This window comes from Sparus aurata, chromosome 5 (assembly GCF_900880675.1).
Source record: "Sparus aurata chromosome 5, fSpaAur1.1, whole genome shotgun sequence".
Taxonomy (NCBI): domain Eukaryota; kingdom Metazoa; phylum Chordata; class Actinopteri; order Spariformes; family Sparidae; genus Sparus; species Sparus aurata.
Genome location: NC_044191.1, coordinates 28,398,699 through 28,426,279, shown reverse-complemented (window position 1 = coordinate 28,426,279; position 27,581 = coordinate 28,398,699). Strand labels below are relative to the sequence as shown.

Below are 27,581 nucleotides of genomic sequence, written 5' to 3'. Positions count from 1 at the left end.
AGAAAGCCACTCCCACGCGTTTATCATATTCTAGCCGACGGCAGCAGAAGTGACGATACATTCATTACAACGCTCCCCTCACAGCAGAAGAGCAGGAATGCAACGTGCACAATCAATTTAATCCATGAACTATTTAGACGCCGTGGAGCCGCGGAGAAGTTCAGAACCATTGTTGTAGCTCAAATATTTAGGAGGAAATGATAAGCAGCCTCAGATCTGCTTACACTGATATCTTGGCTTTTCTCTAACCGACCAAGAATGATACAAAACCATGAAAGCTTTCTTCATGCCGCTGCTGAGTGATACCAAATGGTGAGATTGGGCCGGTTGAGATCAAGTGTCGGATTTCCGGTGCTTGGTTTTTCCCTGCAGAGATGGACGGTTGTTGGTACTAAATTAGTCAATTTTGCAGTTAACAAATATTAAAAAAGGTCTAACAACACAAGGATGAGGACAATATCAAGGTTCACTTTCCACCTAGTGAATATAAACACACATGCATTTAAAAAAAACATGTTTCAAATAGTGCTTAGACAGACATGATGATGTGACATCGGATGGGATCTGCACCAAACAAACATGTCCTTTTACATCTAGATGATAAGATCTGTCGGCCAGAGCGCTACAATACTTCATAACAATCATTCTTGTGTTCACAAATGTTACCCTTAGCAATAGATTGCAGCTTCTGCGATTTCAGTGCAGTCAGCAGGATAAAATGTTTGCGCTTAACGTTTCTGCAAACCACAGATGCTTTCAAATGTGCACATTACAGGCAACACAACACATCGACATTTGTACAAAACGTGTCACTTCACGTTCAGGCAGAGCGGACGGTGATGGAGCTACTGGCGACATCTCTGCCGGGGGGATTTTTGAAGAGGGACCAAGGCGTCTCAACATTTGTTAGCGTGACAACACTGGCCATTTTAAAAGGAGATCTATGGGCGATTTCCTGCAGTGTTTGTGGCAATAAAAAACGGCTATTATAGACAAGAAGTTGGGCCATCTCAGGCCATGTTTGGCCCAAGGCAGGTATTTTCAGCCTTAATACTGTATTTTTCTGTGACAAGAGAAACATTTAAAATTGTCAACATAAGCTCACATTGCGATATTGATAATATTTTGATCGTGCAGCTCTAGTTTGAACCGTTTAGGCATTCGTAAAGATTTTTGCACATGAGGCTCTCCCCTTACTAGAATTTATTGAGGCCTATTGATTGCAACAGTATCACAAGGTTTCAGAGCCTCCGCAGATCAACACCATTTCTCATCAATCAGAAGCGCAGCAGAGCAGAGATGATGCTGTGTTTTTATAGCCCATCTAGAGGAAGAGTGCTAAAACGATGCTAATAGCTTTTTTAATGCCATCCATCTCTCTGTCTTTCTCTCGCACTGCCTCTAAACATAAAACATGCCTCAATAGCAATCAATCTCCTTAGATGCTATTTTTACACCAAGGCATGACTGAAGGCGCACACACACACACACACACACACACACACACACACCAACAACCCTGAGCTGAGGCGGGATCGATTGATGAGCTCAGAGGAAAGCAACCTGCATTCCTCCCATCTGGGAGCGCAGAAGCGGGCTGCTGCAGAGCGCTTCGCACTAAACACAGGAAATCAATATCCTGCAAGTTAATGAGATAGACCCCCTAACCTCAGCAGCTGATTAGATAAACAGATTAGCAGCAAAACACAACACTGCCATTAGGGTGAAAGCAGTGCAGACACATACTGCTCATGCCAGTCCCATTAAACAGACCTTACAGTCAGTGATAAAAATAAGCTGAGATTTTATTATGTGGCTGCTGCTGCCGCTGCTGCTGCTGCTGCGTTCGGGAAAAGATAATTCACTATGTGCTTTTATTACTATTTATCACCACCATTTCTAAATGTTCCCAGCTCACAGCCACAAAAGACAAACTTATTATATGAACACAATATCAGAAGTATTAACTAGTCAAGTTAAATTGATGCTGAAGTCGGTTTAGTAATATAACCGGGGGGTTGAGTTTTCAAGCTTTCGGACCCACAGAACAGAAACATCGACAATGATCACGTTACCTTTTCGAGGCACCGCATGTTCAGGTACAAATCTCGGCTGTTTTGTTACTTACCTAGGAAGAGAAAAGAGATGGAGGGAGACAGAGGGGAGAGAAGGTGGGTGGGGGAGACGGAGAGACACAGAAGTTATCAGGACAATCTATTGACTGCCGAGAGATGTAATTTGTGCTTAAACAAGCATCGGGGCCCATTTTCTATGACTCCTGAAACCCCTTTAACGACACTGCTTACTGGACACACACACATGGGAGTAATGAGAAAGGTTGGGAGTGTATATCAATAAACTGCAGCGGTGAGAAAACTGCTCTCTCCCTTTATCTCACTCTCTCTCCATCCCAATGCAAGCCTATCGATCGGGAGTCAAGCCTCCCATATTCGGCTCTCCCGTCTCATCTCTCCTCCTCGCACCCCTGACCCTTTTGTTATCTACGCGCAGAGAAAAGAAAAACGTCTGCAACAATATAACAATGTCACCGACCATGTCAAAGGAATTGATGAGGGGTGCTGTTGATATGAGATCGAGGCTATGAAAAATGTGGGCACATCGTTACATCAGACGTCACCAACGCATGTCACTGTCGACTGCTGAGTGACAGTCTGATGGTTTAGAGATAGGGACGGGTTATAGACAACACATACTGTCACATCATATACATTTTCTGCCAGACATTTTGCCACAGTGTCTTTACTGTGCTAGCGATCACTGTAGCATCAGTGGAAACGTCAACACACGGTGGCAAATCAACGAGCAGGACTGCTTTCCACGTTTGATGCAAAATCACGGAAGACTACATTCGGTTTTAAAAGAACAGAAAGTTAACATCAAGTTACTTGAATAATCTACTGATAAGACAAGCTAATGATGTTATTTTAATTGTCACTGTTCAATAACAGGCCAACAACAAAAATGCAACCCATATTGTGGCTACTGAATTGTTAATCAGTTTGTATGGAAAGTCTTTCTGGTATTTTATTTAGAATTTCTCATACCAGTTTTTTGTATTTTTGTTTTGATATATTTTGTTATATTTTGCAAACTGAATTTCCATGGATTAAAAGGTGAGACCCTCCCTTCCCTCGTCTCCCTCAGTTGTCTTTACGAGCCTGTGGACAATTAGTTGGTCGAATTTTCCACGACAATCGAAAGGATGTGACTTTAAGCACATTCTCCAGTGCTTCGTCTAACAGCTAACGTCGGTGGAGTCCGCTAACATCAACTAATGACCAGCTTACACCGTAACACAGAGCACTTTTTAAATCCTTATTGGTGAGTAACTGACTAATGACTAATCATTAACATCCCTACGGTTAATAATATGAGTCCACAGTCGTTCAGGAGTCTCAGTTCCATCACGCCGCTTTACCTCTCACTTTTCATTTTCCATCCGCCACCTGTCTGACCAAGCGAGAACAGAGGGAGGAAGAGGACATGCAGACAGGTTGACAACACATTCAGACTAAATGTCAAGCGGGCAGACGAACCAGAGCAAATATATATAGCGATAAACAAAAAGGCAGATTAAAAGAAAACGCAGCTCAACTGTAGAGAGTGAGAATCAGCGACACAGATGGAGAGGAAAGGTCGGGCACACTGGTGATGCTAAGCAGTGACTCAATAAAAAGGGCACAGAGGCGTATAGAAAATGACTCCCGTGCTCAGTTGGCACGCAGCCAGGAGCAGCCATTAAATTTACACTCCGGCTTAAACAGCTACTCTACCATGTCACTGCTGAAACTCGGAGGGACGGTTCTCACACGATAAAACTGGAGATTTACACATCCTTTGCTATAAAAAAAAAAACCATAATCTTCTTTTCGATGTTATGATTATCACTGATTGTAATGCATTAAGTTATTGCACTGTATTTAATCGCAGTTGAGACAAGACACAAATGGAGAACCGACGACTCTTTCATAACCATCCAGTCCACTCTGTCACTCATTATTCAGCTGTCTTGTTCGACGAGGCAAAAAGCCTTTTAAGGGAAGACGCTGGCAAAGACGTCATCATCCATCTCCGAATTGCTGGTGGTGACATTTACGGGGAGGTAGCAGGCTGACGAGCAGCGAAGACAACAGCTTTAAAAACAGAGGGGACACACGGGCTCTCAGACTCAATGACGGATACCTCAGTTACCTTAACTGCTAAATAAATCTGAGCATACCACCGACACGAAACCTTTCACTGCAAACTGAATTCTTTGTGTGAACTTGACCTCCTAGAGGGAGCAGGAAGAATATCATGTTCTCTTATGTCAGCCGTGCTCAAGTCCATATGTGACCTCTGCAAAAACTCCGTGACTCATGAAGCCGAGCATCGCCGGGCCCTGTGACCACACACACATGATGAGCTCATGTAATACTTCTCCTACATGCCTTCCGTGCCAAAAGGCTATGCTGAGAGCCACAGTGACTAAGGCTCATTCTGCTTCGGGACTCTGAGCGCGCGGGTAAAGGACAGCTCTCTTCGGTTAGCTGGTTCTAATGAGGCCTGTTTCCGTGGTGACTAGATTCTCGGCTGGTGATTTATAGCATCACATAGTCATCACCTCCAAAGCGTCTGGTCCTAGAGTGAAGGACGACAGCTTTTGATGGGGAACAGCTGCGGAAAACAGGTGTGTGCTTCTCATTACGGACATAGCAAGATAACGATGGCTTTTAATCACCGGCCGCAGATATGAGGAGCAAGTGCGCGAGTGTGGGGAGTCTTTGTTTCGTCCATTACATGTGCGCGGACGTGTGCACACTTGCGTCGCGTCTGCGTTTTACGCCGTTTCCTACATGGGTTTGCGTGCGCGTTTACATGTCTTTGTAAGCGTATTTCTGCATAAGCTGTGCGTGAGAGAGTCGATGCACAATGAGAGAGAGAGAAATCAGAAGGGAAATGGGGTGTGTGTGTGTGTGTGTGTGTGTGTGTGTGTGTGTGTGTGTGCACAAGCAACCTTCCCCGGTAAGCAGACGTGTGTTTTATGGGCGATTCCGCTATGAATGCATCAGAAAAGCAGTGACGCAAAGAGTCCTAGTGCCGCATCCCACTTCACCACAAACTAAAAAAACACTCTTTGTTTTTCTGGCATGGATTAAAACCCTCTTATCCCTTCTTTCCACTCTCCTTTCTATGAGGCATCAGAGGAAGAAAAATGGAAAATACAACAGAGGGGGAGGATGACGTGACGAAGAAAAAAAAAAAGGAAGGAGCAGAAGAAGGAATGCGAGTCTGAGGCCTCACCTCCGAGCAGTACTCGCTTAAGAACTTAAGCTCCACAACAAACAAAGATACCAGACCGGAGCTCTACCTAATCGTAGCAGCTTATTCTCCATGACTGTGTCTACAATTGGGAACCCACCAATAGTTGCTTTCCCACCACTGGCAGACATTTCTGATGCCTTTGACTAATGTACTGCAGCTGTGCAAACACATGCACGCATCCAATGCTTACAAACAAATGCAGCCGGACATGTGCAACCATGCATACGTAGACAAGCATGTACGAACACGCTCGGATACAGGCATGCAATTACGTTTTTTGCCTCTCTATGTCACCAGCGACCTGCAAAGACATGTCGGCACACCCAGGTCTGGCATCCTGCCACCCCGTATAATGACATACTGCATCAATGCTACATGCAAATCGTTCTTTCTCTTGCTGAAACCGACGCAGGAAATGAGCGCACTTATCGTCAATAAAATGCAGTGCTTAAAGGGAAGGTACGTAATACCCCCCCACAGCACCACTTAGCTGCCAAACAAAGAAGAAGGCAGCTGCTATGAAAGAGAAGTGCCTTAATACAAATGTTTACTGACATATACAATATGTAGTTCAGCACCACAATGTAATGTTACACTAAACGAAGCCTGAAGGCAAAAAAATGCCCGGCCCATTTTTAAAGCAGTATTTATGAGCCTGATCAGAATCATGAAAACTTCAAAGGTTTGTCTGGCTACACAGAATTGTAAACATTTTTTATATTTTATTTTTTGCTTCAGTCATGAAATTCAGCACAATTGGTCTCGGGTTGGGCAATCCTTTTTAATTTCATATTGTCCAATCATGGTTACTCACCAAGGGGCGGTGTAGGGCAAGTTAAATCATAACCAGCCAGGGGGAATTCGAACATGGACGAATTTGTCCTTGTGTAGGAGTATCACAGAGAGGTAACGCACACCAAGGGCTTTAATGAGGGGCCGATCACTGACCACATACTAGAGTAGAAAAGGTGTCACCCACTCTGGCGCCCTATGAAGTTTTCTTTAATTAGATGGCGTTTTTGCCCTCAGGCCTTTCTTCAAGATCAAGACGTCTTGATTTTTAATATTAACTTCTGTTGTGGATCACAGCGCATCTTTTTGTATTTATTCTTTTTTATCTAACCTTTATTTAACCAGGAAAGTCCCATTGAGATTAAAAACCTCTTTTTCAAGGGAGTGCTGGCCAGAGGCAGCAAAAATTCTACAGTTACACATACAGACATACAGACAGTAATTAGAATTGTAGAAAAAACAATTAGCATTTAAAATTATAAAGAACAGTTAGAAGTATAAATAACAGTTACAAGTATATGTAAGCATAGTTCTGTTGAGCTGGCTGGGTGTCAGATCCATTTCAGAGGGAGGCAGACGTGCCAATCCTATATGCACAGTGTGGCATAGGTTCTTAGTTCTGACAGTAAGTAAGTTAAAATCTTTCTAATATCCACAAAAAAACAATTAACAATCATCAGCAAACAATCTGATCGGCATACGTCACATACTGAATGTCCAAGATCGGTCACTGTTCCCATAATACTGACACAAATCAAATAATGGTCTGCCATTTGCTACTGAACTGCATCTGGGTAAGGTAAACCAATCTTTTAAGGGGATGAAAAGCCAGCTAGTCCAGATGGGATTAAAGCTTTGATAGAGCATTGAAATCCAGCGTTCCAACGCGTCCTTTAAATGTCAACCTTGTTGTTGCATTGATGTATGTATCTTTTATTAATAAAATGTCCGAAATTTCAGGAAAAATGCCAAATATAATTTTCCGAAGCCCAGGGGGTCATCTGTGAAACTGCCTCAAACCCTGCAAATGATTCAGTTCACTATCATACCAACACATAAGACAAAGAACAACAGCAAATCCTCCAAAATAGCTGGTGATTAATTTTCACTTGATTGAAATAATTGATGAATGATACTCACAAGGCACGCAAATCATCTGCTATTATACTAATCTCGTATAGAAACAAACCCTATTTACAAATCTGACAATTCAGGGTGAAGTTTCTGGTGATCAACTGTCTTACACATTGTTATACATATTTTTATATATATTTGTATGTATTATTGCCCATTCTTAAATTATGTTATGTTAAATTATACTTCCATCATGGTTCCTGCAGTTTAATCATTGGAGGGCAAGCTGCACTGATGACACCTGTATGTATTGGCAACTGTATGATGAACGTCCTGTATCATGCTGATCACTGAAAACCTGGTGTTTTGTTGGGGTAGAGGGCCTTTGTCCTTTATTGAAAGAAGGGTAAAATATTCCAGAGCAAATACTGCTGCTTCCAATTCCATAATTGAATTCACTTCTTAAACAGACGATGGTAGAAAGTATGTGGGAGTAACGCAATCCAACGTCATTTAATTTGGGAGAACAGAGAAAAGCATCCAGGGAGGGTAACGATGTCGGGTCGAGAGACATGTGATGATGATTCCCTTGTTCATTTGTATAGTGAGCAAAGAATGGTTTTACTCCCAAACAGTAAGCAACAAAATTAAAAGAAAAAAACTAAACATTTCGGGACCACAGCCAGGAAAATCCCCGAGGGTGCGTCTGAGCACAGTGGCATCTACAGTGAATCTAAGACTTGTGCAATTAGGATAAGATTCATTACTGTGAATGACCCTGCGTGTTCTTTAAACAGAGAAACATGTGCTGCTGTAGGCGGGCGCAGGGGGCCGCAGCCTCATAAAAATCATGCTGGGGATATTTTGTGCTGTCAGTATTCAGCAGCACTCAGTTTCTGAATTGCTTTGTATGGTTCACTGTAGGTGCATGTGTTGTTACACAGCTGTTTGTTTTGTGATGTCAACTGACAACTTGTCACACGCAATTAATTTCTCCCAGGGGACAATAAAGGTATCATCATCATCATCACCACCGCCATCATCATCGAATTACTCTCACAGCTTGTTGCGGCATTTTCCATCCCGATGAATAATGTAGGCCTCCTCTCCTCATGTGGCGGCAGTCTGCGACAACCTACATTATTTATTAGGTCCCTAGAAAATGCTACTTCGAAATCCGTAATTATTTTTTTCCTGATAAGGAAGTGGAGTTTAATTGGGGATGTTAAGGGGGTTTGTTTCATTTTCTTTTCTTTTAATGTAAAGCACTTTGGGCTGCATTTTTACATGTATGAAAGGTGCTGTATAAATAAAGTTGGTTTGATTTGATTTGATTTGATTTAATTTAAATATCACTGTGGGATGACAAAATCAGAGTATGGCGGAACTTCCGCACCTCTTACATCACATTAAATGCCTCAAGGTGTAATGCTGTTTGCTGTATTATACCTAAACACGCTGGTCAGCAACTTAAGAAAATTGGTCTATGCACTCCAACTTGCTGATGATTGCAAAAATCAAGCGTCTGATTTATGGCAAATCCTCCATCACCTGCTGCCTCAGCCCTTATTGGAGATAAACGGGCATGCTTACCTTTGTTTATGTCGCTGCTTTAAGATGGAGCAGTTTACAGCGCTTTGCATAATGACGGTATTCCTGAAATTATGTTTACTGCGAGGCTGAGGTGAGGGCCGGATCACTCCTTCATTCGGCTCTAACAGCCCTCTGATAGACCTTATATCACCAATTGCATCATGCAGAAGCAGTAAGAAAAAAGGCTTTAAAAAAAAAAAAGACATCTTGTGCATAAACCATCTGGTCTATCCCAATCACAAAGAAACCTGGAAAATGGAGATGGTAGGTAGAATTACATGCCACTGTTTTCTGTCATAGAGAGATAAAGAAAACACAGACAGCAATTTCAGTTTGTTAAATACGTCAACGGTTCTTTAAGGACACATGCTCATGCAGCTTGCTAAGATTATGGTAAGTTAGAGTTTGAGGAGAAGCATTTTGTTCCGTGCATCATTTGGAGGTCAGGGTACTCACAGACCAACCATCCATTCATCCATTTATGTATTTTTAGCCGCATATCTGGGTCAGGACAGCTGTGGCAGCAAGGTAACCCAGGCATTAGGGCAGTTTACAGGTAGGTAAGGCGATTCCGGAGGATGACAGCTGACTGTTGAGTCTCATTTCTGGGTCACCAAATACCAACCCTTGGGGTAAGAATTTTGGGCTGAATTCCGATCCCAAGTGTACTTCTCGACCTGGGAATGAGAAGTACGCTTCTCTTGAATCAAACCCTTGACATCATTTTGAAATGTTTGTCTGAACCTGGCTCATTTCACCAGGACCCATTGGGACCCGATGTGTTTGGGTTTGGTAGATATAAATACTGCAACATTAGCTATAACTAGCAGTAAGGCTGATGAGGCGCTGGTGCCAAATAAAGTCAACACAATACTGAGAAAATAAAGGACTATTTCAAGTCTGGCTATATTTATTTTATGGCCAGATCGCCCCACTTTACCAGACGTCTTTCTCTCAACCACAGTCCACCTGCTTATCCTTGGGGAATCTGAAGGCCATAAGTGATATGTAATCCCACCAGAGTGCATTTCCTCCGATTGGATTTGGCCCAAAAAAAGACCAGGACACATCCTTAAGATGCCCAAAGCAACTCAACTGGCTCCTTTTAAAGTGAAGGGGGAGTTCTACTCCAAGATCAAACCAAGAGATGTCTCTGCAGCTGTGCTGTCAAATCGTTTACGGGTGGTTTTATCGTCAGCATAGATCTGTTTTCTACTCAACAGCAGCCAATATGCTTCTTTCACTGCAAGGACAAAAGACCACCCCTGTCTCTTTCACTACTACAGATCAGTTTTATTCATGAGATTGTTCTTGAATATATAGTAAACTGTAATTTAACAGAGGAACACAAAGAACATCAGCTGTCTCACAGTGAGTACAGTGTTGAAAATGGCTTCTCAGTTGGCCCTTCTCCATAACACAGATTTCCATCCCCTGGATGCTAGTCTCATGCTTCACTCAGCGGTAACAAGTTAATTCTAAACAAAGAAGTCAAGGCAGAATCAAGCCACTGATGCAAAAGACACAGATCCAGCTCTCATTTCTCTCTTCCTCTCCCTTCTTCTCCCTCCTCCACCTCCACTCTCCTCCTCTCTGGCTTTTGAGATAAGCTTTCTGTCCATACCAATTTTAAAAGAAGATTAAGCAGTTCTGGCTCTCAAATCAATTTTACCCCCCAGTGCAACATGAAGACAAGTGCATACACATGCACACCGACACACAAGTTCCAGCAGGCACAGACATCAACCCAGGGAAGATGTGGCATCGCGCTGCCTTAATCAAACACACATCAAAAGTAATTAAGAGAAGCTGTGGCATGGTAGCCATTATTTCCTAGGTCAAATATCAAGGCAGATTAGATTCTAAAATTAGCTCTTCATTTCCAGTTAGTTATCAATATTACAGCACAGAAAGGTTGGAGACTTGCACAGTGGCTGTGTCTCGTCTCTCTCTGCTGACCTGGCTGGTGTTGTAACATTTGGAATCTGAGCATAGTTTAATCCAATTAATGGGAAATCCTACGCACAGGTCCAAAAACAATCAAAAGCAATGCCTAAGATAACAAACACCTTTAGAAAAAAGGGTCTGAAAGAGCCCTGAATCTGAGGTGTTGGCACCCTGGATCAGACACGAGGCATGCAATCAAACCTCATGCCAAGAGGAGTGAAGGCACACAGCGATACAGAAAAGGTCACCTCTCCACAAGTGATTAAACAAAGCAGAACACACAAAGCCTTCCAACATGCTTGGACACACAGCAGTCCCTTAATGCTGCTGGAGTTCATATCCAGGTTAGCTGCCTGTTGTCACGGAAACCAATGAGTGTGTTTTAACGAGGCTGGCGGATGGAAGCACATTTTCGAGCAATCCAGATGTCCAAGGTCTTCTGACGGCTTGAGAGGTTTGCTGCATCATGATGTACGTACGAGCGTGTGAGATCTCTGGGAGGCCGTGAACCTTAAGAGGAAACATTAAAAACAAGATCCATACCATTTACCCACAGTGGGTACCTAACGTCATAAACACGTTGAAAGCAGGCTGCTGGTGGTGCAAGAGAGTTTCTGCAGGACTGGGTCACCCAGAGTTCATGATGTGTGAGTCACTCTTCCTCACCTCTCTACCTGTGGCTGTGTTCACTAAAACAATACAGTTACATCACTTAATCGTGACAGTATTGACATAACACTGGCTGGAGAGACATATACACACACATATATATATATAAGTGTGTGTGTGTGTGTGTGTGTGAAGCTCAGTCTGATTATCACGTCTAAACCTTTTAAGAGAATGAGAGAGACAAATGCCTAGTTTGTGCACCGCTGTGCGCTGCAGCTAATTCACACTTAAAAGCTATTGAGCTCCGCCAAGATGAGCATCTGGAGGGTGTTACCCACCGAGCAGTCCTCACAGAGGCAACACAAGGGTGATGGAAGGTAATAAACAACACTGTAAATATACACAGCAGACGAATGTATGGAGCAAGAGGAGGATGACGCCACCATAAGGGCGCTACAGTAAAACTTAAGCAACACGCCGTCCTGTGCTCATGCAGCGGCTTTGAATGGTTTCCTGTTGCACTGATGCAACTGCAGCTTGAACTCAATCCAAACTAACTAACTAAATCATCAATGTTTAGTATACAGGTATAGCCACGAGCATCTTTTGTTGAGAATATGTTTCCTTTCCAGCCTCAAAGCTGAAAACAAAGACTGTGTTGACCACAGTGTGCTGATATCACATGGATAGCTACAACTTAATGCACTGCTCTTTGTACTGTAATGACACTCAACAACTGAATCTGTAAATCTCTTGACATTCATCTATCCAAAGTGGCCACCACTTTCCACCTGTAATGTCATATTGAAGCCCTTTTAAAATCCCATGGGACGGACTGACAAGGAGTGTATGAGTAAATCTCTTTGTTTCCGTCACCTCATTTAAAGTTTGATTCATTTTATGTATATTTTCCAGAATTAAACATGACAGCACATTTGTCTGATATTGACAATTTCAGATTGCCAAAGCAATCTGCCGATTGTTCTGGGAATCTGATGTTCCTGGAATAATTGATAGGGCTGCTACGAGGGAATTCAAGTCAAATGTAAAAGATTGCGTTGTGACATTGTGTTCACCCATTTGTAGTGTGTGACAGTCGCACTGTGTATTTTGTATTGTGTATACGGCTGTATGTTAATCTCAATGAGACTTCTACCTGGTTAAATAAAGGATATCCAGTATACATGCACCACAGCAGTGAAAGGTATATTTGGCTGTGTATCTGCAAATTGTCAGAGTGTGTGCATGCATGTGCGCGTCTGTGTTTGTACGTGTTGTGGGGGAAGTGTGATATAACTGTTTTCCTGTGTGTTTCCTGTTTCCCTGTTTACACTTTGTGTGGGCATTGCTGCAGTGCATGTTGCCAAGCTACTAAGCCTTTGTGATTGAAGAGCAGACATTTTCCAGTTTGCTGAAATACTCAACGGGTAAGAGGAGATGTCCGAAAGCAACAACTGAAGGCGACTGTCACCAAGTAAAAATGCTATACATACACAGCCGAGGAATTAAAGAATTACTTACTTTAATGAATGACTTTGTATGAGATAACAGCTAGTATCTAGGGTAAAATAGGTGTGTACAGTTGGCTTTGAAGAAGATAAACATTTTGGATCATAGAGGGGATATATCTATGAATGGTGTTGTCAAAACTGCCCCGCAGATCATGGCTTACCCCCGTCCTGAACCCATACCTATGTCTTATCACTCTCCTGTTGTTAGACACCTGCTCTGGCCAAGAGCGTCCATTTAAAGCCATGAGAGGGGGTCTGAGGCGGTGATCTGTTTTAAGTACCTGCACTAATCCTTCCACTTCAGGTCAATATCCAGACTCTCCCTGAAAGCCGGCAAAAGGACCTTGTTAATGCGGCCAGACACAGCACGCAGACCTGGTACTGCACCACACACCACAAATCTAATTCTATAAATAGAAATCTTCAGCAGCGCTGGGGGAGCCATTGGAACGTATCAATACAGAACACAAAATAACAGGTATCGTGTACAGAACCTCGGCCCATTAAGACAAGTGCTTCTCTCGGAACTCAGGATTTTATACGGACATTTAGATCATTATTAGCACACTGAACGCAGTGAGAACAGTGTTATATCAGTTTCAGCATTTTATTGTTATTGCACATGTGACTGGAAACATCTTGGTATCTTCGCTCTGGGACATGATTACGGAATACAGTCTCTTTTATGACATGCTAGAATAACAATGAGGTTGTTAACTGCATACGGTTAAATAAACAGTTGTGTATTCTTAGTTTTCCCCCTTTTGTCTGGCGGCGCAGGTTGTTTTATATTCATTACTGCTTCATTATCTGACATTATTGCATACTATCATTATCAACGCTAATTAATTAATTGATTTTTAATAAGTAATTTCACTTTCTCTAGTCCCAGCTTCTATCAAGAGTGTTAAGATGCTGCATATTTTTATTAAAGTTTGTGTTGAATAGCTCTCGTTCCAACAGCAATCACTATTACACGTTGTTTGATCAGTGACATATCTCTCTCCTCCCCCTCCTCACGCAGTGAAAGAAAATACATTTCTTAGATATCCCTGCCCACTTTATCCAGTCAAGACAGAGAACTCCATAGAGAGGCGGTCCTGTCTGCTCCTGCTTATTTCTGCTTATTTCAGCTTATTTCTCGTCCATGTGTAGACTGTGTACGTAGAGTGGAGGGTGCGATTGCTGCAGAGAGCTCTCCATATTCTCCCCTCTCTCTGACAACAAATACACTCTGCCACTCCCAATTTTCTTGGTGCTAGGCGGTCTGGCCAAAAATTACACCGGCCATCCCAGCTCTCCAAATCCACTCAACGTTTCCTCCGCCATGAAACCGACTGAATAGACTTCACGTTCCTTCCTCCAAAACCATCTTCCTGCTCACGGGGGAAACCTGCAGCTCAAACATCTGGCCTAAACAGCCCCGTAATTAATTGGTTTGCAATTTAACAACAATGCAAATACCGCAATGTAGTTCTCATGCAAGATGTGCCTCTTCCCTTATTGTGCCTTTTTGTTCCGTAATGTAATCTGAGCATAATAGCTGTACTGCAGATGGCTGTAAACGAGAAATTAGTAGTGGCATTATAGGAAAAACAATGTGACATGAACATGAGCAATCAGAACAGACTTGTACTAAATTGACCGGCACGAAGTCTATCATCCGAAAACACACCGGACGGAGATACTCGCCCGTGCATGCACACGCACGCGTGGCGTTTTCTACCTCCGTCTCACTCGCCCTCTTCCTCCTGAGAAACATGAGAAACTAGGCGCAGACCAATTGCCTCACTCTCAGAGCACGCTGTTCACTTTCTCGTCTGCTAATGCTGCATGCAGAGGCGCTGAATCAATGCAATCAGAGGAGACAGCCCCAGTGGTCAGACAGGCAGACATCAGAAGACTGGTAATCAGGATAGGTACTTACACAAACATGAACAGACTCACTTGTAAAAAAAAAAGAGGCACGCACACACACACACACACACACACAGACGAACACACAGACATGCACACAAACATTAATGTGCAGATGTATTTGCACAGTCTATATTTGCACACACACAGACGCACGCAAATGCGAGCACACAAAGGATGAAAACACACGCTCATAAAGAGCAGGATATTGGAAGCAGCTGTGAAAGATGATCAAGGGATGACATCAATAACAGGACGCCTCTCACAACACAGGAGGCAGCTGCATCTTAATTGGACACGCAACTCATTAGAACTGCCAGAGGTGGACCGACTGTCTCTGTGCACCGAGGCCCCATTCAGACAGAGAAATTCAAGGTTGGATTGAAGACGCTGGGCGGGTCACAGAAACAGAAACAGAGGGGGGGAAACGGGTCAACTGCTTTTGAACCGTCCTGAAACTGTAGGTGAGAAGGCAGATTCCTTTTCACTCACTGATCTCCTGTGGCGGTCTGACAGGTGATCCATGCTGCATCTCCTCAACAGTTGAACGGTTCTTCAACATTTTTTACACTTGGAGACAGTCACAGGGATCGATTTCAACTTTCTCCTCTTGTCACAACTCTGCTTTCTGCTCTGTTTAAGTAGAGTGACATAGAGTGCTTGGTTATGGTTAAGGAATACATGTTGTTTTGGCTGGAACATCCCCCTCCACCTCCTCACATGAAAGTCAGGTAATAAACATGTGAATGTGACGCAACATGTTCTGTGAAAATCTTGATACGGTACATAGCCATCGACATGTAAGATAAGATAAGATAAGATAAGATAAGACGTTCCTTTATTGATCCCCCTTGGGAGAAATCTGCAGTACAGAGGGAAAAATTTGAACGCATCTGGTTTGCGGTTAACGTTAACCGCCAACATTTCTGCTCAGGAGTCTACGAGCGTTGAGTATGTACTACTTCCACCTCTTCCTGTCCCACATGATCTTTACAGTCGCTGCATTGATGACAAGTTGCAGCTTGCCATGTCATTACACATCTGGCTCCCAACAACTAAAAACTGGACCGGATTCAAAAGGCTGAAACAGGGCCAGAGATCTTGTCAGATGATGAAAGACGACCCCGCCTCAGAGGAGTCCTACACGGAACAATGCCCTCGTAACGCGGCCCCTCGGTATCAGACCGAGCCTTGAAACGCAGGAGATGCAGACAGGAGGTACTGGGTGAGTAATAGCCGGAGGAAAATGAAGAGCGGTGTAAGGAAGGACTGCCTGTGCAAGGACGGACCATCTTCTCTGTTTTTTTTTCTTCCGGGCATCAGTTCTTATCCAGAAATATGAAGTACATCCTTGACCTGATATCGCTCAAACAAGTTCCTCATCTTTGTGGTTTCTCCATGGCTCTACAGTATAGCACATCGTTGGGAATATAAGGTTTCAAACCCTGAAGCCTGATTCTCATATATGAGAGGTGTTAATGTTATCTGGAGATAAGATAATTTCATTGGGTTCAACTTATTTAGCATAACACATACTCTTTATAATTTAAAGAAATAATAATACAAACAAAAAACTGATTGTAATCGAGTTATTAACAACACTTGGTCATTTTATTACAGTTAAATTTTGAAAATTTTATAAATACAGTAAATGGTAGCCAACAACTCCTCCGGCCTCCAAATTGCATGGTGTTCATGACAGAATGTAACATCGCACGGCTTCCTCCTCCTCAGCTTATTTCTCGCCCATGAGTTGATGTTAGCCTCCTGCTGCAAGACGTTGCTGTCGAGTTTTTCCAAAGTATTATAGTACCATCTAGTTTGGTTATATATGAGAGAAGGCAGACATCTCTACAGCTGATATCTCCAAATCCATCTAGATGAATACACAGGACTACAGTTAAGAGGAATAATCATGATTTTGTGGAGAACTGACCCTTAAAACGAACTGTGTCCAAGTATAGAAAAACAGGCATTATGACATGAGAGGGTTATACTTTCAATTATTCTTTAATGAGCCGAGCCTGACGACTATAATCAGACATGACCAATGGATTTACCACAGCCATGCATCATTAATGGATCTCACCTCAGGCTACTAAGGCTCTCACAGAAAATGATAATGAAAGCTCGAGGCCACGTCCATTCATCATTCAAGTCTTTCAGTGATTGGGAGACTCTTCACCAAATGGAGCCTTGGGGGGGGGGGGGAATATAGCCACTACCCCTCAGCCTCGAATCAGATATGCAAAAAAGAGTGCACGGCCATCTGCAGTCCAAAGATACCCACAGCTATGAAAAAAAAAAACTTTGGCAGCCCTCCTCTCAACTCTCTCCATCCTCGGGCTATTCTGCCGAGGCTCCGGCGCAGCTGCGTTTATCAGAGCGGCCCCCTAATCAGTAACTGAATTCTCCCTGAGCAATCAAGTCAAAGTTCTGGTGGTGAAATCAGCAGAAATAAAACACAGCTGAAGATAATGAAGGTGCGAGCAAGAGAGAGTGTGGGGGGCAAGAAGGAGAGAGACAGTCCACTAATTAGATAGACCTCTGAAACCTGCAGTGACTTCCTCCTGATTAGATCACACTACGCTTTTTTTACCTCACTGGATTAAAAAAAACAAAAATCCATAGTAAACAAGTGAAATACGCTGCCGTTATCCATCTGTTTGTGCATTCAGTGAAGTGAAGTTTACACAAAGGCTCACCAACGTTCATGATTTCCTTTCTGCATTGCAGCAAATCTGAGGCCAATAAATAAATATGTAATCATGAAATACAGGTGAATAACACAATCAAAAGGAAAACAAAAAAAAACAAAAAAAACGCATGAATGGCTGACGTGTGAGAGCAAACACTGACAGAATCTGTCAGCGATTTTGGTTGAATCAAAAAGACATCAACATATCAAAAAGGCTTTGATGAGGCAGCTGTGGCCTCTTCAACTTCATTCTGGTCATCTTTTAATTAAATCTGGTGGTGCAGTAACCACCGCTAACACACTTTCATGTGTCCAGATGTAAATGATTTTCAATACGCGTGTTAACGCTTTATTTCTGTTCGGTGAAGTACTGCTGAGCTGAACTGAGCCGAATGTCACAGGGATCAGCACGCTTCAGGAAAATGACAATCCCATTTAGACTGAGTGGTATCATAACTTTTAACAGGTAAAAAAAAAATTTTAAAATGATGTGCTCGCAGAGCTGGGGGCGGTGTTAGCGTCCCCACTGGGTTTTCAAAAGGGTTATAGAATTTGACATGTAATGGATGTGAGCCTGACTACTTCTGGCATTGCACCGGGCTTGATGATCACGATGTGAAGAAAATGAAAGAGCGGGGGAAGGAGACGAAGCTGAAAAGGCTAGAAGGACTCACAGGAGCTCGGACAGACTCACATGGATAAATATGGAAACACCCACTTACGACACTATTCAAAATCACAGAATGCTAACGACCATTTCTTTTTCTGTCTGACCCCACATTCAGCAGTCACGTCGAATGCATTACGTTACCATACATTACATCATGTCACTTAGGGGCTCATGGTTTACTACTACTACTTTAATATACGTCGTATTTTTATCCAGTGCTGCTTTATCACATCATCTAAGTCACGCACATTTACTTAAATGTGTATCAGACCCTGACCTGAGATCAGGTAAAGCAACAGCTGTGATAATCAGATTAGTTCCACAGTGTCAGGGTGGCAGTGCTGTGTAAAAAGACCCACTCACTGGCACAATGATAAGAAAAACTGCACCAAAAAGATTTAAGGTCAGTGTTTAAATGTGGTTAGTCTGATGGATTATATCCTGATTTGATTTCAGGTAGCGTGGAAAATTTCTGATTTCTTGCGGAGGCATCTCGGTTTGGACGGCCCGGTCATTCGCAATACGACACACAAACGATAACGTCCAATCTGGAGTCACAGAGGTGCATCAGAGCAGCTGAGCAGCATCCACGCCACTACTAGCAGAGCAGACACCGTGATTCTCTGGAGGGAGAGATGATGGATTACCATTCCTCATCCTGCTGTGTCGGAAAGCCACATCACCAGCATACGTAGTTACTGACGCCTAAGTCGTTACCATAGCAATCCATGCAGGTATATCGGTGATGTCTGGACCCCAGAATCCGATCTTATCACTCGCAAATGATCGTGCGGACGCTCCGTCTTTCGGATCTGATTTGAGAGACAAATTGTTTTTTTCCTGCTCTGTGACTATAGCTTAAGTGTCACTAACTGAATAAAAGTCTATGTAAAAGCAGAGTTGGTTAAGTAAAGCTGAAAAATAACAACACATAGATTGGAAACCGCAGTCTTAGTACTTCCAAAGGTTGTGCTTTTATTTTGGTCTGAATGCTGTATACTTACCGTTCTATGACATCTGTCATTCAGGTCAGTCAATGACCACTACACTAACAATAACCCAGAGTAGGACTTCTATTCATGATGCTGCAGTGTGGTGCTGATGAAATCCCAAATGAATCCAGCGCTGTGGTTTAACTCCATTTTAATGTGATAACTGCATTACAGCAGCGGCTCCAGGGGGCTTCTTCATTTTTCAAGTGACATATTACTGTTGCTGGGATTTTAAATACACCACCAGCATGTAAAAACCACTCCTTCTCTATCCCTCTCTACCCGCCCCATCACTCATCCTTCTGTCTTCCACAGTCTCTTCCAGTCACATTGTTATATAATCTTAGCTTCCTTATTCATCTCAGCTAACACTGACTCGGCCACTTGCTCAGAATACTAAGTCAAATCTGAGTCATGCAACCAGGGTCCTGCCTAATCTCCAACAGTGGAAGAATCACACAGATACAGCGTGTTCGTCTCCGTTAGTGTATGTTTGTGCGCATGCATGCAAAACTGTGTGTGTGTGATCTCATTGATTGGTTCGAATCTGCCCATCTTTGCAAATGAAAAGCTCGTACTCTGCTGGTGTGTCAGCAACAGCAGCACTGCTCAAATGCTAATATGTATGCAAATCACAGGCGCTCTATTCTCCCGGGTGGAGAGCAGTGTTTGGGCTGATAAAACCTGGAGAATCCTGCTTGCTGCGCACGATGGCAGCTGCAAATCCAACGCCAACGCAAAAGGTAACTACTTAAGCTGAGCTACACCCTGAAAACAATAAATATTAAGAAGGTATGGACCACAAACTGGGAGGCTGACAGTACAAAAGAACAACAGGCAAAATGGCGCTGACTTTTATTATCTAAATCCAGAACCAGCAACAGCTATAGAGCCATATTTCACCTGGATCACACACTCAGCGATGGCTGCGAACGCACTGAGGAGGCAGTAAGAGGGCTTGAGTTGTAAAAGGCGTAAACACATCAGTTCGGTATTCAGGAGTAAAAATAACCTCCCCATCAGCTCATCAACTGAGGAGGAGAAACATGCTTCTGCCAGTCAGTGTTGAATTCAACCATCTGAACCAGCTCATACTTAATTTACCAGGAGGGGTGACAGACAAGTACATTTTCAGTTTCATCTGCTGGGGCAGCTGGGAATCTAGGGCTTTTTATTTATTTTATTACAGAACTGTGTTAATTATTAATTCACCCTAAACACATTTGGACTAATCTAGCAAAGTCAATATTTTAAATCAGGTTTTTATTAGCTTTCACAAGAAATATTCTTTTGATTAAGGCTGCAAACATTCATTTTCATTAATCAAACATTTTGTCTAAAAGAATTACCGTCATGTCCAAGAGAACTACATTTTTGAACATGGTTTTTTTTTTGTCGCCTGAAAATCATCAAAACAATCACTTATCCAGTTGGTTTGGGTTTGGGTTTCTGTCGATCAGCTAATAGGCTGATCAACAACCGTGTCCATACAATGTTATTAAGCTTAATAAGCACAGAAAATATTTGAGAAATAACTTCTGCCATTTGTCTGGGACGTTGAATGCTTCCAGGACAGCTGGACCTGCCCCATTTCTAACAGAAACCCTGGATATCACTCTCATGTCTGTAGTGACAGAATAGATTAGAGTCACGTAAAGTCTAGAAACAAGGGAAGCAGCTAGCCTATAAAATTGCATTTTTTCCTTGTGAATGTCGAAAAACATCTTCCTTCTTGTGAAAGAAAGTGAGAAAAAAAATTCCTGGATCCATCCCTTTTTCTGGACCCAGCACAAAAGTTTAATTTATTCTGGGCCGATCCCATCCTCCATCCAAGTTTTGTGAGAATCTGTTCAGCAGTTTCCGTGCATTCCTGCTGATCAACCAACCAGCGAACAGACATTAGTGAAAATGCCTTGGCAGAGGTAATTATTGTTTCGTAACATTCCAACAATAAGTCACATGACTTGTAAACAATTGCGACCTTGACCAACAATCATTGTAGGAACTCCATTAGCTGCCTTAAGGAAAGACACGGCACAGAGAAACGAGAGAGACCGCGGGAAAGACATGCAGGGAGAGATGATATAACCGCGTGAGAAGTGGAGAGAGTCATGCTCTGCTTAGATTAGCACCACTGTGTTTAGCTCGAGGTCCTACTCCCACACTCTCCCTCACTTCTGCTCTGCCTCTTTCCCTCCATCCCACCCATCCTGCATTCACCCAACCGTCAATCATCAATCATTTATCCAGCGATCCTTCAATCTATCATTCATCTGTCCACATCTGCCCAACCCGCCGCCCATTTTCCAATTCTATTCTAGTCTGGCCAGAGGAGAAGCACTGGCATCAGCGCCACCAGTCGGAGCCACCTGTTCTCCGCTCGCTGAATTCCCCCTCTCCTGTTACATAAAGAGACACTTGCACTGTTGCAATGCAGCATCAGACGCTGTTGTGCAACAGCATTAAAAATACCTCAGGGTCAGGGAGGAGGAAAGTTGAAAACAGGATATCAACAGAGTTATTCAGATGGAGAGAACAAAAAAAAAAAAAAAAACCAAGTCATGTTGGCCTATCCGTCACATTTTGCTATCAGCTTCATAAATATATACACATATATCTAGATAGACAGACTGGCAGACAGACAGATAGACAGATAGATAGATAGATAGATAGATAGATAGATAGATAGATAGATAGATAGATAGATAGATAGATATTGTGAGAGAACATTTTACCATCATGCCTTCTCACATACGCAGGGGTATAAATTTAACTAAAGCAATGTTATCATTATGAAGTAGACGTGACTTTTGAAAGCAATTAACCTTCTGTCATACTGTCCAAACATTTGAAGCAAGCATATAGGCACATTGCAGAATGTCCTGACTGTTTGTAATGAATGTGTCAGTTTATAAGACAGACAGATGCGCATACATACTGATCCACTGAGGGCGTCATATCCACTGCCCTCCACTCAGTCTTCACACACATCATCAAAATGCTGTTTGTTGACTTCAGCTCAGTGGTTAATACAATCTCACCCATGAAGCTGTTTGGAAAACCAAGTATGCAGACGACACCACCATCATCGGCCTCATTATCAACAACGATGTGAGTTCATATCGGGATGAAATCCACAATCTTGTTCGAGTTCTGTACAGGGAACAATCTACAGCTAAACTTAAGAAGACAAAAATTCTGGAGCCCAGTTCTTGGCTCGTGCACAGCACAAGACTCTACAGCGGCTGATTAAATCCGCCCACGACATCATTGGCTCCCATCAAGGTGACTCGACCTCAGATGTGCTTTACAACCCTGGCGTTGTTAATTGTTAAGTTAATGTAATCTTGTAAACTGAACATTAAAAAACATGTCACATACATTGAATGCGAAGGAATCACTAGCAGCTGCGTATCTTGCCTTGTGCCTTTGCTTTTGTGAAAAACAACTCAAATCCTAAACATATCCCCTCATAGCCAGGTACAATGTAATACTGAGTCTTAAGTCTGCTGTCAACACACCCAGTTCTTCAGATACTCTTTAATTCCATACGGAAAGCCATCCTAATGCTCCTGCTGCCGTTGGATGGCAGTGCTGAAGCTTAGCATGCAATAATACTGGCAACAATCGAGTAAGACCCACCACAGTCTGCTTAAAACCCCCTCAGCCCATCTCAAATATTTATATCTTTCAAATTTTCATTACACCACTGTCACATTTTGTCAACAACTGGGACTGTACAATGACACCAAACCCCATTTGTGCAATCCACTACGTTCCATTAAATCCTGAAAAGTACCTTCGTTTCGTCTTTGCAAATACTACTACAGCCGATCAAATTCACTTAGAGCAGAGAAGCCGATCGGCGATGCAAGTATGTTAATATTCTCAAAGCGACTGTAAAACAATACGTATGGTTTTCCCAGTGTCGTGCCCATTAGGAAAGAGCGAAGCAGTACATCAGGCCAATCGGTCGATGGAGAAGGATTGTCTTGTTAATGAAGTGTGGAGTGGAGCCACTGAGGGCTGTGTATGTCACTGGATTTACAGCGCAGCGGCCCCGTGATTCCCTGCAGCTGTAAAACAATGAGGAGGTGATTGGAGTAAATTGGACTGCAGCTGTCAACCTCCGGACTGCTTACAGCCATCTGATGGTGTCTCTCTCACTGACAAATTGTCTCTCTCCGGTGCCCTTGCTCACACGTGTTCGCACAAACATGGCAATTTTTTCTCCTAACCTCCCACACTCTCTTTATCTCTGTCTGATATTCAGTCTGCCACTCGATTGTTTTCGTGAGCTAAGGCGCACATATAGACGACCAGCAAGTAGTACATTGATCAAGTGGCCATTGGTGTCTTTTCCGCTCTTGTTCCGCTCTCACCCAGGAAGTCATGATGCAAAGACCAGCTTCGAACAAAACACCCATTTTCTACCGAGATCACAAAGACAAGTGGAAGCAAACACATTCCTCCTCTCTGTCTCATACACAGAGATGTTTCTGCAGCACACTTAGGTGAAGGCCAAACACTGACTGTGAAGAATGTGTGAGCGGAAACCAGAAAAGTGTTTTATAAAAATTCTGTACCGAGGATAAATGTCAGAATGAGGGCTGGCTATGAATTTTAGAAAAAAAAACGTATGAATGACATTTCAAAAAGGTTCTAATGGTGACTTTCTTTTTAGCTGAAGATTTCTATTGCTTATATCGGAAAAGTGTCTGTAGGTATTTACTCAAGTACCACACAATTCAGAGGCACTTAATGTGACTTTGTGCAAACACTCCAATGCATTTTGTGTGCGAAAGCTTTAGCTTTGAACCATTTGCAAATTCAATTTAAGAATACAAAATATAATCAACTCATAACAATGTACCACAACAGACTTAACAACTCAACAATACCAAAGTAGTTACATTTAGCTCCACGTTTAACAGCTGCAGCAATCAATACTTATAATCCAATGATGTATATGTATATGCAACTCTGAAGAGGACATTTTGCAAATATGTCCTTTTTACTTTTGGTATGTCAAGTATATTTTGATGCCAATGCTTCTGAATGCAATACTGTGAATGACTAAAGACACATTTCTAAAAAGTCTAGCTGTTGTAATCTATTCAAGAGAGTAGCTCTGTGTCAAGATGTCACTGAACATACCTCGGGACACAGTTTCAGTATGGCTATTTTATGTGTTTTTAATATTCATTGCACTGCAGCAGCATTCAGTGGCCCAGGGACATCTATTCTTCATCAGGATTTGACTGCACGGACGATACAAAACCGAATAGATTCACTGATGGTTTTCATGGGATTTCTGATGATAAAAGATGTTGCTTGCTACAAAATAAGCCGAATTAAGAGCACAGGCAAATGTATTTGTCTGAATTTTTGGAGAGAGATTTTTGGAAAAAAGTGACATCCCTAGTTATGCCATATTAGGTGGTTTTTTCTGTAGTATTAGGCTAGTTTTTATATAGTTGTTGGTTAAAATGTTTTCTGGTGGGTTGTGATCATTTTGGCTGATTTTCACAAATAAAAAAGTTAGGATATATTCCAATAAATCCGTTGCTCTGAGCTAGTCTTCTAACGATTAGGCAGGTTCGAGCTCCGACTGTGCGAATCTTTGTCAATCCAATCTGGCAACCCTGTATAAAGCGAGGGCCTGCAGGCTGTAAGAAAGGATAGGAAACTCATGGATACTTAAAAAAGGTGCTTTGAAATCCAGGATAACTGGATATAAAAACAACAACATGCTAAAGAACACACCAACAGCAGGCCTTAAGAAAGGGAGCAGCTGTGAATATTGGATTTGACAGCAGTCTAAATGACTAGATGGAGAAAATTCAAAATTGATCCCCCCTCATAAAAGAATGATGGTTCCCTCCATGTGCATACTGAATGTCAACTGAGCATCATAACGGAATATGTTATGATATATTTCAGCTCACATTTGGTGTTTTTTGTTTTTAGTTTTGTTAAATCAGGGATATTATCTTATCTATAATGAATGCATCGCCCTGCCGACAGTGCCATTTGCTCTTTTCGCCCATGCTGTTCTAATCAGTTGCAGACTTTTCATCCTGATGACAAGGCTGACCGTCACAGCAGAACAGGGAAAATCCATTGCAAGACTGAAAGCGTTTCTGCTTCTTAATATGGAACTGTGAGAAATAGCTTTCTACTTAAAGTGGGCACATGGGAGAACGATGGCGGTGGTGTGTAAAATTACATAATCTGAATTAACAAGCCACGCACAAGCCATATTTTCACATACACACAAGACACAGTTGAATTTTGCACAGAGATAATTAATTCATAAAATTCAAATTATACAGACACACAGGAAGCAGTGAGCCTCTGAAATAGAAAAAAAAAAACTATAGGAGCCATGAGATGCTGTGTGTCTCCCTGAGCTATTAGCGGCATCAGTTCTAAGAAGCTAAGGGAAGGGGGCGAGAAGAGAGATGCGGGGAAGAGAGACGATGGATGCAAAAGAATGGATGAAAGATAAATTAAAGAAGAGAGAAAAATGGGAGATTAAAAATGGAGAGAGCGAGACAAGCGAACATGAAAGGAAACCCAAAATGCAACTGCCTGCCATAAAAAGATACAACACTGCTCGAGGTAGAAAAGCAAAGAGGGAAATAAAAGACAGAAGCGGGAAGTAGCAGAGCAAAGAATTTCAGATATGTGTGAATTTTTTGAGTTACGTCATGTGCCCCGATCCAGATGCCTGAAGGGTGGTGCCTAAGTGAAAAAGAAAAAAAAAAATGAGAGTGGGGGCGGGGGGGGGAGGCGCGAGGTGCAGGGGGCGAGATCGAATGGGGAATAGATATGAGACGGAGGGAGGGGATGAGGCGTGGGCGAGTGCAATGGAGGCTGATAGACAGCCAGGAATAGAAGACTAATTAATAGTCAAAAACTGCAGGCACGCAGGTGTGGAGAGAGAAAACCACAGCAGGAGGGGAAGAAATGTAGTGATGGATGGCTCTACCTGCCTAAAAAGACAGCCAGCGTTTGGGTTTATCTCGTCATCTTCACATATCGCACTATTGTATATCACACAGGAGGTAAAAGCAGACACAGCATGGAAGAGGGGGGAGCACGGATGAAGATAGGGGGAGTGAGAGGAGTAATAGGGGTAAAAGACACACACACACACACACACACACACACACACACACACACACATACACACACAAAGGATAGAGAGAGAGAGAGAGATAGAAACAGAGATTAAGCTGGACAGAGATGAGGAGTGAGAGGGAAACTCATTATCTGTGGTGAGAAGAGGGTTTCCTAGGAGATTTAACATGAATATCCTGCGAGGGGAGATCTGCTCGCGCACGCTCCTGCCATTTCTCCGTGAGATGAAAGCATTCAAGTTAAACCGCAAACAAAGTTTAATTACTCAAATGGCTTATCACACACGACAACCCTAAACGCACACAATGTTCGACAAACAGTCCCGACCTTGAAAGTTTGCCATGGGTGCGGTTTAGACCACATGCTGTCCGACAAAAGACAAACACACACATGCACTTTATGCGCCTGTGCAGTGATAAAAGCTTTTCAATCCTCTCTCGATCTCACCATGTGTGTGCGACAGTGAAGCGCCTCTGTTTGTGGATGTTGTTGTTGAGCAGCATGCGGCGAAGCAGCCGCGGCGAGTTGCGGGGAGACAGGCGGGGGGAGATGGAGGAGGGGGACCGCCGGTGTCCTCTTGGCCTCTCCGGCTGCAGCAGGTTCTCCCTCAGGATCTTCACCAGGTCTTCGTTCAGGCCGGAATGTTTGGGCATGGGGGGCACTGCCAGGGTGTCCTGGTGGGTCACCCCCATGCCTGCCTGCTGGGCCATGCCTGCCCCCGGCTTCACCGCCACCCCCGCCACCAGCACCGGCCGAGTGAATGGACAGTAAAGGCAGCAAAGATATATCAGAGAAAAAGCAAACGAGACACTAAAACGTTTTGCCTCTCCCCTGTCAGAGTCCAAGGATTTCCTCAAAATTTAGGGAAATCAGGAAAAAAAAAAAATGTAATAAAAAAATAAACATCCAAAAATCCTCTGGATGATAAACTGAAAATCTCTGCTGGTAATTCCTCACACCAGCGGCTCCCTCTGTGCAAAAGCAGGGGATATAAAAAGCGAAGAAAAATCCCTGTTTTTTTTTCTCCCTTTCCGTCTTTTAAGGAGCCAGCAGATGAACAGAAGCACTGAGGGCTGCTGCCTTTGTCTGCTCTGCAACACTGGATGTCTGCTGTGGAAGTGCAAGAGAGAAGATGAGGGAGGATGGAAGGGAAGAGGGAGGGCGGGATGCAAAAGAAAAAAAAAAAAAAAAAAGAAAGAACAGGGAATTCCGTCTATTCCAGCTCTTTCTCCCCCAGGCCTGCAGGGGAACTCAACACAGTCCAGTGAAATGGAACCCAGTAAGAGTTTAGATGAACTAATTCAGTC

General features: G+C 42.9%; 1 protein-coding gene across 3 annotated transcripts in view; it reads right to left on the bottom strand.

The window, feature by feature from the left end:
* pde4d (phosphodiesterase 4D, cAMP-specific) overlaps positions 1 to 27,581 on the bottom strand; it is a 141,404-nt gene that overhangs the window by 73,716 nt on the left and 40,107 nt on the right. Inside the window, exon 1 of one of the 3 annotated variants that reach the window (XM_030417589.1) lies at positions 26,722 to 27,408. The exons of 1 other annotated variant lie outside the window; for it this stretch is intronic. In XM_030417589.1, the coding sequence (XP_030273449.1) occupies positions 26,722 to 26,984 (263 nt within the window). In that variant the 5' untranslated portion in view covers positions 26,985 to 27,408. Of the gene's footprint in view, positions 1 to 26,721; positions 27,409 to 27,581 lie in introns of those variants that run through there. One more of the 3 variants, XM_030417585.1, reaches the window with a different exon arrangement.